The sequence below is a fragment of the Brienomyrus brachyistius genome, chromosome 17, assembly GCF_023856365.1.
Source record: "Brienomyrus brachyistius isolate T26 chromosome 17, BBRACH_0.4, whole genome shotgun sequence".
Lineage (NCBI taxonomy): Eukaryota > Metazoa > Chordata > Actinopteri > Osteoglossiformes > Mormyridae > Brienomyrus > Brienomyrus brachyistius.
The window spans coordinates 3,259,087-3,272,783 of record NC_064549.1 but is presented as its reverse complement, the minus strand read 5'-3'; the positions used below and the strand labels follow the sequence as shown (position 1 = coordinate 3,272,783).

The following is a 13,697-nucleotide window of genomic DNA, read 5'->3' as shown; positions in this document are numbered from 1 at the left end:
TGGCCCGTGGCAAGCTGCTAGTAAACATCTACATAAAAACCGAGGACTGGGAAGGAGAATCAAAAGCTTGCGAAGGATTCCTCCTCCTCGAAGGTTCTCTTTCTATATTTAACTTTCAGTAGAAATATATACATTCTTGACATCGTAAGACATATGACGGGTCAATCAAAGCAAAGGCTTAGGTGAGGGTTTCAAGTTTAAATCAATTTCCTTTGGGGGGGGGGGTATGTTCCAGAGCACTAAGTGAACTTATTCAGTTTTTTTTTTCTGGAATTTGCATACGTATTTAATACTGAACAGAACATGTCAGAATGGCTGAGACTGGGGACCAGCAAAACCAGTCTGTGACATACTGCCAAAAAGACACGGGTCCTGAAAGAGGCGCCGCACGGTCACAGGCACGCTCGGGGACACGGACGTTAAGGGAACAAAGCATCTTTAAGTCCTGAAACTCAACAAATGTGCAAAAAAATCTTTGCAAATATGAAAACTATATATATTTGCATGCAACTCAGCTGAATTCTCCAAAGGGATCATACTTTAGTACAGTATTTCTATCTGTAAAACTCTTCTACAAAATAGAGGAGATGAATATTGCACTTAAGGAACTGTCCACTGAAGGTACACAGAGCTGGGAGATGAATTTCCTACCTCTTCAGCTCCCCTGAGCCCAATGTCGCTAACTCCGTCCTCGGCCGGGGCAGCACGCCCACCCTTCAGGCCACGGAAGCGGAGGATTCTGGGATACACAAGGATTTGCATCACTTCCTGGGTTCACCTAACCGAACCAATGGCACTAGTAGGAATGACCAGTGCTGACTTCCGAGGAGAACGTGGTTGTTCCAGGGCAGCAGAAGGCCACACATTTGTCATTTGCAATATAAAAATGCTGGTGCAGGGGTTTGAGAGGGAATCTCTCAATTTCAAGGATGGGGATGTCGTCCAAATTGGTTTAATACTCTTGGGTTTGGCTTGGCTGACTAATGTGACTGTAGGCACTTTCTCGCGGGGAGGGGAGCCTGTGAGGAGCGTGCCTGGAGTGTGACCCCACCTGTTATTTATATGCTAACGGAATATATTTTTCAGCATAAAGGTTACTTGGCCAGAATGCCAGAACATTCTACGTACTCATCTCCCACTTTTCAGTGACTTTCACATTTTCAGAGCACTTCCTAACGGCGGATGGACGGAGGGGCCCGGCAGTGTTCCACACACACCGATTTTGCCCTGAATATCATCGAGATCCGCTTTCCAGATGGCCCAGGTTAAACACCTCTCAACACAATGCATGAAACACTGCCACCGAGCCAGTTAAAACGGCCGCTACTCCCTCAGGTACTCTCCAGAAATCTGCGGGCGGGGGTGGGCGGTTGGGGGCAGATCAGGCTTTGCTCAAATTGAGGCACGATATTGGTGCTTAGGTAAGGAGAAGAGCCAGGGGTGAGGGGAGTCATGGGGACACAAGCACAACCCCTTTTGTCTGCCAAAAGGGGGCCCAGCGCAGGAGCACCCCCTGGTGGCCGGAGGGTTCAGGTCAGGTAGCGGGTAATGGCACGCAGAGCGTAGAGAAGCTCAGCCTGCATCCGTGCCTCCATAAGGAGGAGGTTCACGTGGACCTGAGAGAGAGAGAGAGAGAGAGAGAGAGAGAGAGAGAGAGAGAGAGAGAGAAAGCATAAGAGACATATTCCACAGCCCCCATAGCAGGCAGGGTTACCACACATCACTGGCATAAACACAGGAAACTGCCATCGACGCTCCACGCAGAATGACACACACGCACCTTCTCGGAGTGACGGAACTGCCGCCAGTAGCTGTCATACATGCGGCGTGTGGTCCGCTCTGGGTAGCAGGTCACGGTCTTGATGTAAACCTTCAGACTTCGCTCAAGCAGCTGGTTCACCTCACCGTAATCATAATCATCATACCTGGGGACGAGGAGGGCATTCATACTGAGAGGAGTGGAGCAACTCCAAACGCATGCAGAGTAAAAAATGAGAATCTACTCAGGGGGAGGGGTCCCTTTGCTATGGTGACCTGCAGTAAACGTGCTTCTCTGTGCTTCACTGTGTGCTTCTCGGCATGGTTGACGTGCATTCACCGAGGGCTGCTCACCTCATGCCGTACATGCAGTGAACGTAGTTGAAGAGTGCTCTCCGCAGCATGGTGGTGTCCACGTCCTCGTGGGTGGCCATGTTGTAGTATGTCAGGTTGTAGACCGTGCAAAACCGCTTGTCGAGCAGGAGTCCGATGTCCGAGTAGAGCCGGTTGACCAGGGAGAAGCCGTGCACCTCCCAGGAGAAGTCCTGCGTGGAGAACGCAGATGAGGACCCGGATCCGATGCTTTCAAAGCCCAGATCATTCGACTGCTTTCCACCTACCTGGGCCCGGAACGTGGGGGGGTTGTCCTCCCCGTGCCTGGCAAAGTCCTGATAGCCGAAGGTCGCATCCTCCACGAAGCGGGACACTTGGGAGGTCGGGATCACCTCGTCTTCGAAGCCTGTTGAGATAAAGAGCTTGGAGTAAGCAGATCCATGGGAAGGCAACACTGTTGGGGCAATTAAAGCTGCGAGGCAGCCGCACACACACACACACACACACACACACACACACACACACACACACACACACACACACACACACAGACACGTACACAGACACACACACACACAGACACACACACAGACACGTACACATGCGCAGACAGACAGACACACACAGACACGTACACAGACACACAGACACAGACACACACACAGACACACACACACACACAGACACACACACAGACACGTACACAGACACAGACACGTACACAGACACGTACACATGCGCAGACAGACAGACACACACACACACAGACACGTACACATGCGCAGACAGACAGACACACACACACAGACACGTACACATGCGCAGACAGACAGACACACACACGCGCCCACTGGTGCTCCCTGCTGCCACGCTGTTACACAATGCCGCCGCCACCCCCCCCCGGGCCGCCGTAGAAGTGACTTTTGCAATCCAGGTCTCTCGCGGTCAGTGCCGGGTTGCTCGGCAACGGCCCCGTCGCCATGCGTCTGTTTGCTCTGTGCCGCTGACGCCTCATGGGTCTTGGAGAACCCGCTGAACCGCGAGACGAACCGTGTTGCTTCCTGCCCGGGACTCTCATCACTGCCCCCCCACCGGCACTTTCCCGGCTGACGGATCTGTCAGAGTGACGTCAGGGACGCCAGTGGGCCTTTGGACAGCCACGGACTTGCCGGGGGGGGGGGGGGGGGGGGGGTGCGTGATGTCACACACGTGTGCACAGCGCATGGCATGATTCTCTCACTGCCCGCAAAACAACCCGTCTTAATAAGCGTCGCCCTACGGTTCATAACCCAGCAACCTTCCGGACGTGTACCTGTGGAGGCCACCAGGAGGCTCTCTTTCTTCTCCTTCTCAAAGCGCGTGGCCATCTCCTCCTGCGATGCCTCCTCATCCTCCCTCTCCTCCTGCAGCCTCTTCATGCGCTCCATCAGCGCCTCCAGCTCGCTCACCGAGTCGATCGTCTGCAGAGGGCAGCGCTGCAGTTAACCAGAGCTTCCAACACTAGGCATGGCTGCAGCCCCAGATGACCTCCGTGTCACCCTTACCTCACCACCACCGGCATCGTTGAAGAATGTCTCCTCTGGGCTGCTGTCGCTGTCCAAGTCACACACACACTCATTGCTGACACTTGTGTGTGTGAAGCCGTCCGGAACCATGCCATCCTGCTGGGGGTTTACGCCAGAGCCGAGGACGAAGCTAGCAAGAGCGTGGAAGTGAGCGAGGAGCACGACCGCGTGCACAAGCTCGGCCAGGGACCAGCTGCTCTCGCCAGTCTTCACCAGTTTCTGAGAGAGAGAGAGAGAGAGGGAGAGAGAGAGAGAGAGAGAGAGAGAGAGAGAGGGAACAGATAATGAGCAGGATCAGGGGTAGAAAGACAGACAGACGGTGACACAGCAGGTTAATATTTGATTAGTCAAACGAGATAAAGAGCAGAATCGTGATACTTCAGGGTTCATTATAATTCTGTGAGTGTGTTTGCATGTCTGTACAGATTTCCGCACAATGTGTCAAAAACCTGTAACTTTTAATATTGTGGGGACATCTTCTCGGTCCTGACAAGGATAACCTCAACCTTATAAAAATCTGTGACTCCAATCAAAAAACTAAAAACTCCAAAAGTTTTGTGTTTGTTCGGTTACTTATGGTTCAGGTTGACGTCGTCATTGTTGGGATTAGGGTTACGCCCATACCAATGCAATGGAAAGTCTCCACAACGATATAATTACAAACCTGTGCGTGTGTGTATCCCTGTGTGTGTGTGTGTGTGTGTGGGAGACGCTCTCTACCTGGATGTGCTCCTTGGTGAGGAGCCAGGGCCTGTGCGCCAGGATCTTGTTGATGTCACTGAGATTCCTCAGCCTCTGGGGGGCGTACTGGAGCCCCTTCAGCCACTCCACACACACACCCATCTGGTAGAACTCTCGTGCATGCATCTTCACCAGGAAGGAGCACTGATGGCGGGCGGCGGCCTGTGCAGAGCCGGGATGGACTGAGTCAGAACCAAAGTATTGGGACACAGTCATTGAATTCAGGTTGCTTCATTCAGACCCATTGCCAGTCAGGATTATAAATATCTGTGAAAGGATGGATCATCGTACTGTCATAGGATGCCGCCTTTACAATAAGTTAAAGTGGAGTCACTGTATATATACACACACATACACACACAGTAACTGGGGGGCATATATATATGTATATGGGAGCTGATATATCAGTTCCCTTTGACTGTGACTCATCTGCCTGCTCCCGCCTGCTTCCCTTTAGAGAACTGCATGCTGGGGGCCTCACCAGGATGGCGATGTAGTGGCGGTAGTGGAGGGGCAGGGGTCCATCCATGCGCAGCAGGTAGAACTGACTCTCCAAGAAGGAGGCCAGATACTGAGGGTGCAGACCCATCACCTGGGTCAGGTGGTCCACACGGCCGCTGGTGGAGAACTCTTCAGCCAGAAGCAAGATGGTGTTGTTCTCCGTGGACAGGATCTACAGAGGGGGGGCAGCCCTTACAGATCAACTACTTTTTATTGTGGGTGCAGGTTTATGTATTGAATGTCCCCAGGCAGACACCGGGGGGGGGGGGGGGGGGGCGGCAGACAGTCTTGGTCGTTATCCGTCTGTTGTTCTTATGTTATCTGTTTTTATGAGGCTCTAAATAATGATTAACTGCATTGCAGTCAGAGTCGACGGAAAGTCCCCCCCCCCCGGGGGTGGGGGGGTGACATGTATGTGTTACAACAAATCAAACCCACAGCCTCACTCCTTCAGTGGATGGAAATGGGCTCTGGGATTAATTCATTTGGTCTGAAATGTTCCAAGTTCTACAAGAATCCCAGGAGAAACTGTGGGGGTGTTCAAAGAATGCAGGGAGGGGGAACGTTGAACATCAGGATGTATTGGCTAGGGGGGGGGCTGAGTTATGAGCCCGAGAAAATGGTTGTGATGCATTGTGGGAAGGCGGTGAAAGGACTGACACAAACCTCATTTTCTGGGATGAAGGAGCTGGGGCCGATGATGTGGAGCTGCGGACGCTTCACACCCTGCTCCTTCAGAGAGGGGGGGGGACAAGGAGTCAGTCCACAGGCTGACAGGGCAGCCCCCATACTGAAGCCACATAGGTGATTTGCCAGAGTAGCTGGAAGGAAGGTCCCATTGAATGTTGTACCTTTCAGCAAAAGCTACTTGTACGCATTCAGCCAGGGGGAGGGAGGTGTTTATGCAGACAGGGGGAGGGAGGTGTTTATGCAGACAGGGGGAGGGAGGTGTTTATGCAGACAGGGGGAGGGAGGTGTTTATGCAGACAGGGGGAGGGAGGTGTTTATGCAGACAGGGGGAGGGAGGTGTTTATGCAGACAGGGGGAGGGAGGTGTTTATGCAGACAGGGGGAGGGAGGTGTTTATGCAGCCAGGGGGAGGGAGGTGTTTATGCAGACAGGGGGAGGGAGGTGTTTATGCAGACAGGGGGAGGGAGGTGTTTATGCAGACAGGGGGAGGGAGGTGTTTATGCAGACAGGGGGAGGGAGGTGTTTATGCAGACAGGGGGAGGGAGGTGTTTATGCAGACAGGGGGAGGGAGGTGTTTATGCAGACAGGGGGAGGGAGGTGTTTATTCTAATCCAATTCATTCAAATCCATAACATTATATTCCAATCCATCCATTCCAAATAAGTACATTTCATTTCAATCCAATCCAAACCAACCCATTCCTATGTAATCCAATCCATTACATTACATTACATTCCAATCTAATCCAATCCAATCCATTGTAATCCAGTACTTTACATTCCATTCCAATCCATTCCACAAGAGCATTTTACAACTCCTCTCACAAAAACAAAATCCTAGCTGGCTGAAATGTGCCATAATGACATAATTAATGTTCTGTGGGTATCTGACCCAGCTGAGTGGGTAACCCTAATATCGCTTTGGCCGATCTTGCCGTCCGCTCCCAGAGAAAGCTATCGTAGTGCCCGCAGTCTCCTTCACACTCCAACAGGCGCAGCACCTGCATGAGTCAACTACTGACATAACTGCAGAACCTGCAGGTCTAGAGGTCGCATCCATGGTCACATCCACGTACACACAAGCATGTGTGCATGTACACAGGGGAGCACTGCCAAGTCAGCTCAGGTCAGGGAGCATGCAGTAGTACAGCACATTGCCGTAGCCACCACAAGATGAAACACTTCAAGATCCAGATCGAAATGTGGTCCAGTCCCTTCCTCCGGAAATGAACGTCTATCTGCCACAGCCATGTGTTACCCGGACATCCCCTTGGCCTGGTCCAGCCACTTAGGTCCTCAGCAATGAGGATCCTGCGAGCCGGATCACCCTCAGAGAATCACTCCACATGACCATACATGACGTTCCCTCACAATGAAGGTCATGTGCCTCATTCGGGACTCTTTACTCATTTAAACCAGCAGTACCCAAGGATTCTCCAAAGAGACACAAAGGAGTCCAGTCTTCGTTTCAGATCACTGGATAGCGTCCGCGTCTCACAGCCATTCATTCGTACATTTTTGGGAATGCAAAGTCAAACCGTCACTGGAGTAAATGGAGGTTAAAGGTTTTACTCAAGCGGCCAACAGTGACATCACTCTGCCGACCCAGGATTTGAACCGCTGACCTTCTGATCAAAGGGACAGTGTCCCAACCAGCCGAGCCACAGACTACCGCTAGTTGCTCCCTTCCCCTGCTTATTCGCCTGCTGGACATCAGTCCCAGTCTCTCCCGTTTTCCTTGGCTGGTGTTTGGCTTTTTGCACAGCTGTCAGGTGACAGAGTCTCTTCATTCCCAGCCAAGAGTGCGGGGGGCAGGGGCCAGTTTTTTTCAACAGGGAGATTTACAAATGGAGGGGGCTGAATCTCTCTCCTAGTCCAATTCATCACTCCTCACAGACTTCAAAGCCAATATCCAATTACACAGAGCAGAGCATTGCTGGGAATGTGACTACATTACCTACAAGACACTCTACAGGTGGAGTAACCCGAGACCCCTCCCCCAGAAGGTTGCTGGTTCAAGCCCCACGCTATCCCTTTTCTGAAAAAAGTACATCGTTGGTCAACCAACAGGTAACCAAATTTCCTAAGATAAAAATGCAGGTAAACTAAGAATATTTAATGATTCATACAGCCAAGAGTTCTCTCTGCATACAAACTATCCACCCAGCACAGAAAACTGTGGGTAATGGGGACTGAAGAAATACATACACATACAAATTAAATAACAAAAAGAAAAGGTTGGGGAGAAAAAAATTTATCTGTTTCTGCACTATGAAATGATAGATTAACTCCTGTTGCTTCAGCAAAGTGAGTTGGACTGAGCTGCATAAAAACACAGCAGAAGCGAGGAAAGAGCAGGGCCACCTGGTCACATGACCCACCCAGTCACATGACCCACCCAGTCACATGACCAGCTCAGCCTATCCTACTTTCAGCAGACTGGGGTAAAGCAGAGACGTCCATTTATGAAACATTGGCCTATTGTCGCACTTTCCTTTTTTAACCAGAAGCATCCAAACTCCTAGGAATTGTTTTTTGTTTTTTTTTTTGGTTTTTTGGACAGTTGACATGGCACCCCCACCCCCAGAAACATCAGCCCTGGCCAACAAGTGGCTGGAGAAAACAGCAGAGCGGTGAGAGGTCAGATGCGGTAGATGGATTGTGTTTCTCCAAACTGATGCCCAGGACCCAGAATCTAATCTCCACCAAAACAAACTTGCTTAAAGAAGAGCGAGTAGAATCAGGCTGTCTGACCCTCCCCGCCGACGGCCGCTTGCCGTCCCACAGACATTTACAACCTGAATAATCTGAATACTCCCCCCCCGTTCCCTGATTGGTGTCTCTGCCCTGGTCAGGATGCCTAGAGAAGTTTATGATTCCCTAAAGATTAGCAGGTTTCAGGTTGCAGAGAGATTATTGCATGTTTACACATCTCTGGCCATCCAGAGATAAACCTACCAAATATGCAGAAATTTCCCATGTGGCTCCGTAAGCGGAGAGAGGATGGTGAAATGGGTCAGCTGACAGCAGCGTGCGCAAGGTGTCGTTAGGAAGGTCTCCGAATGATCAGCTTCACCCCGGCGACAAAGCAGCAGTAGATGGGGTTGGATGCCGATGGCATGGAGGGGCCTCATTTAGGGGTCAAAGGTCACAACGGACATCAGTGCGGCGTCTGCAGAGCGAACAGGCAGTGTGCAGGTCCATCCTTACAGCGTCTAACCCACTGACAATCGACAAGGCTTGTCGACAAAGGAGAACAGGGAAGAGACAAACTAATGAAAGCGGAATGTTCTGGAGGAAAGTGCGAAAACAGCCAGGGCAAAGTGTTTACATGACGCACCGGTAAAACATAAATCAGGCATCTGGAAGGTTCCAGTCTGGCAGTGAGCAGAGATCACACAGCACACAATGGGTGAGTCTGTGATCTGTCACCTCCACGGCCCCGAATCCCGAGAAAGAGGAACCAACGCTGACGCATGGGCCGAGTCTCTGGGGCAGAGAGCCACAGTCGTGCCTTAAAACTCACATCATGCAGAAGGAAAAATTATTGGTTCAGAGAGATAACAAGAGGAGGCGGGATCAACCAATTTCATGTTATGGTCCCACCTCCTTCACAATCTGATTGGTTATCTCTCTGAACCAATCGTCTTTCCTTCTGCCCTCAGAATATTTTCGTGCAAGTAAAACTCCCATGACCATCTCAGTGACACAGTTGAGGTGACACCTTGATTTTCATAATCCCCCTCATACAAGTAGTTTGGGGGTATATTTGCTGTCACTGGTGATACAGTGGAGGAATAGGGAGATGTGCTAGATGCTGAACAGCTACCAGTTGCACCCCCAACACACAAGACTGAAGAGGGAGATGGAGATGGGGAAAGTGCCCTCCCCAGCCAGACCAGGGCAAAGGTCACATTCCAAGCCCAGTCTCAGAGACAAAAATAGCCCCCATCTGTAACAAGCATTTCAGTCTTTCCTACTTAATCAACAGCTAAGTCAATTATTTCCATGAAAATCTATGCTTATTCCAAAAATGACGGTCTGCTCTGATCAGATTAGCCAACGTTGACCCATCACATGTTAGAAAAACAGCACTAGGTTCCAATTAGGGCATCTAGTTGTATCTTCTACCAATGATGACATTTCACCACCCTCCCCCTGTCCCACAACAATGAGCTGACTGAAGAGTCTGCTTAAGCATGTTATCACCTCCAGGGCGGCGCCCTCAGACCGTGTGACCATCTGCTCCAACACCAGGGACCAAAACAGCAGCGGAGGAGGTGGGACGGTGGGGGGGCACCCACCCCGCCCTGCTCACCACAGCAGAGGGCCCAATGCAAAAAGAAGACACCCCCTGAGCTGGAAAATATTACCAAGTGCCCCGGTTTAATAAAAGACGCAAAATTCGCAACAATTTACCAAGAACACACCCCTCCCTGGGTTGGCCCCGGGCCCCGTTGCCCCCTGCTGTGAGACCCCCCCTTCACTCCTGGACCAAAGCGTGGGCAGTTTCAGCAAATACCCCCCAGCACCCACTGCACTGAAGAACTGTGCAAAAGTCTCAGGCAGATAAAGATAATAATGTTTAAATTACCTTCATGTTGCTGTAAAATGATAATATTCTGCCTGGCAGAGTGAGTCAGAGCAGCTGTTTCCCCTGAAACCATCCAGCAGCTGCAGCATCCATCCAACGCACTGAGACATATATTTTTTGACTCAACCCCCAGCACACTATGTTTGGCTAATCAGCACCTCGTTAACTTTTTATCGACTTCAATTAAATAATTAAGTAAGCAGGAGCTGAAATTTAACAAAAAAAACATGGAATGGTTGGGGTGTCCCTGACCAGAGGTTAGGGAACCATAGTGGTGCTGATCCAACAAGATATCTGTGACTTCTGGGAGAAGAGAAAACATTCCTTTCAGTTCTCGTTGTGTTACGCGCGATTTGTAGATGCTCGAATGTTAAAGAGCCTTTTCATTCTGAGCAAATATACATGTACTATCGCGATAAATACCTTCCAACATTTCCTTTGACTGCCTATGACTTTTGCACAGTAACATTCCTGCTGAGCAGGACACTGCTTGGGCCAGACGGAACCAAAAACCGGAGGCCGTGGAAATGCAAACACGGTTCTGGGAGTCGATCTTTGCCGTGCCCACCATTCCTCGCAGGATGGCACCTACGCCACCTTACGGAATGCGTTTGTGGTCACGGGAGAAGCACTCGCCGCGAGTTAGGTCGTGAAAGCACCCCACTGCATGCTGGGAAATATCACAAACCATTCAGGCCTGCGTATAAACAGGGTGCCGTCCTGGTGAGTTTGCCATCATATTTCCACATGGGGGGGGATCTGAATCCTAGCCCAGCTGCCCCCCCCCCCCCAAGTCCACCCTCTTAACCTGCCTCCCTGTTTCTAGGCGGTTTTCACATTTCATCCGACCGTTCCCGTCAATGCAGGGGGAGCAGGAAGCCAGACAGCCTGTGTTGAATCAGCAACTTGAGTCCGCGCTCCATTTGCAGCCTGGCAGAGAGTCAACACGAGGATTACAGACAGACAATGGAAGTTTTACAAAGAGAGGCAGGGGTGGGGCCAGGGGTAAAAATGTACAGTGTCCAGTGCAAATAATTAAAAAAAAAACTTCTCATTTTAAGCCCGGTGGGGAGGACAGCCCGACCCCCTCCCAACCCCAACCTTTACGCTGGAGATACGAGAGGAATCATGAGGGCTGCAGGAAACCACAAGGAGTTAATGTTCCTCTTCTGCATCTGGACTCGCAGCAGAACCCCTCTGAGAGGCCCAGCGATCGGGGGCGAGGTGCACGGTCCCGATCGCACGGAGGAATCCAGAGGCAGCGGCAGGCGCACAGCTAAGGAACCACCAGCAGCAGTGGCCCGTCACCCCCCAGGCCCCCGTGAGGCCAACTCTGCTTCCCCTTCTTCGGACATGAAAACTTTGCCCTTGCCTTGGACACACAGCAGAATCACACCCCCGGGCCAACACTGAATAAGAAGCTGGCTGACCAGTGATCCTCCACCAACAGCCAATAACCAGCGTAGGAGAACATGTAACACACACCAGCTCCACAAACGAGGCAGGGGAACATCAAGGAACATTCAGCCATGGACAAATCATGATATTTTATGAATGAAGGTATTTCCTGATAACATTACACAGCCCTGAGCAGGACCCCCCAGATGAGGGAGGGGGCACAATTCCAGGTCTAGCAGCTCCCTCATACCAGAGTGAGTGGATGAGGAGGAAGTTTGGAAAGAACCGGGGAAGGGGGCAGGGATCAAGCACAAATGTCATGGATCGAACCCAACCCCGACCGGCTCCGATTAATCTGCTGTGCTGGAAGGGCCAGTCCGAGGTGGTGCGAGGCCCCCCGGCCGTGCGGAGACTGTCCCGAAACTAAGTGGGTCATGTGTGCTGCGGATGAGTAATGGCAGCTAAAAATAGCCCGATAGGCTCTCTCCTTGGCGCACTTTCATCGGCTCATTCACACCATTACCCTCGAACCATTCCGAGCTTCACGCTTCAGAGCCAGGTCGAACGTATCGCCCCCAGAAGTTTTCAAAAGAATTGAAATGCATTGGAAACATCAATACCCCCCCCCCACACACACACAACGATATATCATATAAGAGTCGGTGCAGCCATGCGAAACGGGAGGGGGTGCAGGCAGCGGATCATACTAATCCCTGGACCGTCACCAGTGCTGCAATCTGTGCAAAATAACGGGCCTTCGCTTTTATTCCACTAAAATTAGATCGATTCCTCGTAAGCACTTCCATATTCATAAAGTCGGCAAAGGGAGCGACGAGTTAAGCGCTACACTACAGTATTCCAGTAACTTTTACATCGAAGACGCAAAAGCAGCGTTTCATACCCATCGCTTGCGCAAAACGCGATCATCCGCTAACGATCCGCTTTTGGAAACATCAGGCAACATTGTTTAAGATTGATCAAACAGGTTCCGCTGAACTGGCGGTGACATTACATTTTAATTCAGATGTTAATTAAGAAGTCAATATGCGACCTGCAAAGCGCAGATTTGCCAGGAACAGCGCAACTGGGAAATGACACGTTTACTGGAGAATCTGTAGGACAGTAACATTGGGAAAAGCGCCGACCGCAGTTGCTAGATCGGACTGCAAAGCTGAGTCGAGGACGATACCTTTTTCCTGATCACTTTCTGACAGTTGTTACAGATGAGATACTGGCCGGCGCCGGGATGGGAATCGGCACCCACATTCATGGTGGAAGCTGGCGAGCTGCTTGTTCTCAGGCAAAGAGGGACATTTTCCTGTAGGGGTCCGAGGAATCAGCCTCAGCTCCGACGATGGGGCGGTCCGGCAGGCCGTTCAGAGCAGGGCCACAGGCTGTCGACTGTCCGAGCTCCTTCCCCTTCGCCCTGGATCCCCATACAGAAGCACTTCTCGGGCTGCGACTTTCCAACTTTAGCCGGAGCGCAGTTCGGCGGCCAATCAAGGGGCGGGGGTGTGTCCGACTCGGCGACGCCCATCCACTTACGCCGTACCCCTGTCCATAACTTCAGTGGTCTCCCAGTTACACTGGCATTTTCCCCCATCAAACAGTCCAATTTGTCACCAAAACGGACTGTCTACGATCACTTATATACTTATTAGAAAAAAAGACATTGTAACATTTTCCGACAATAATCAGTTAATCCAGCCAAAAGTTCATGAGTTAGAATTGTTCAGTATGCAAGCTAACCTCTTAAACTATTGACAACCCGAATAAAGTTTGTAGAAATTACCGATATGGTCGTAAAATTGCCAAGTATCTGCAATTATTTGAAAACGAGCTATTTATCGTCGGTGTCGTTACAGCCATTTGCAGATGTTTAAAACAGCTGCAATGACCCTCCTTATCGCTATGGTAGTCGAAGGAATATAAAAATATTTTTTCTTAACCGTTTACTGCATGTTTGCGAAATGCCTGATAAGTTGTACGCGGCTCGTTTTTATTAGATTTGACGTAGCTTGGCCTCTATATATTTTTATTGGATATTTGCATTAATTTCTGTCCTGAGAAAGAAAACACCGAAAAATAATATACGTGCGCAGCGGCACGCGCGCGCGCG

The 13,697-nt window shown here is 50.7% G+C and overlaps 1 protein-coding gene across 1 annotated transcript; it reads right to left on the bottom strand.

Moving 5' to 3' along the window:
• Positions 1-206: 206 nt before the first annotated feature.
• On the bottom strand, positions 207-13,239 carry sesn3 (sestrin 3). The gene is made up of 10 exons (XM_048982158.1): positions 12,768-13,239; positions 5,565-5,630; positions 4,879-5,070; positions 4,377-4,559; positions 3,636-3,875; positions 3,404-3,551; positions 2,379-2,497; positions 2,113-2,303; positions 1,781-1,925; positions 207-1,616 (listed from the first exon to the last, which is right to left on the bottom strand). The coding sequence occupies exons 1-10, from the start codon at positions 12,846-12,848 to the stop codon at positions 1,530-1,532; spliced, it is 1,452 nt and encodes a 483-aa protein (XP_048838115.1). The 5' UTR covers positions 12,849-13,239; the 3' UTR covers positions 207-1,529.
• Between the last annotated feature and the right edge of the window lie 458 nt (positions 13,240-13,697).

Bases quoted from the DNA above. Each gene is read 5' to 3' on its own strand.
- sesn3 (XM_048982158.1), bottom strand. From the start codon at position 12,848: ATGAATGTGGGTGCCGATTCCCATCCCGGCGCCGGCCAGTATCTCATC. The intron at 5,071-5,564 runs GTTTGTGTCAGT...CCCCCTCTGTAG, and splicing joins CCTTCATCCCAGAAAATGAG to ATCCTGTCCACGGAGAACAA. The intron at 2,304-2,378 runs GTAGGTGGAAAG...TTCTCCACGCAG, and splicing joins CCCCCACGTTCCGGGCCCAG to GACTTCTCCTGGGAGGTGCA.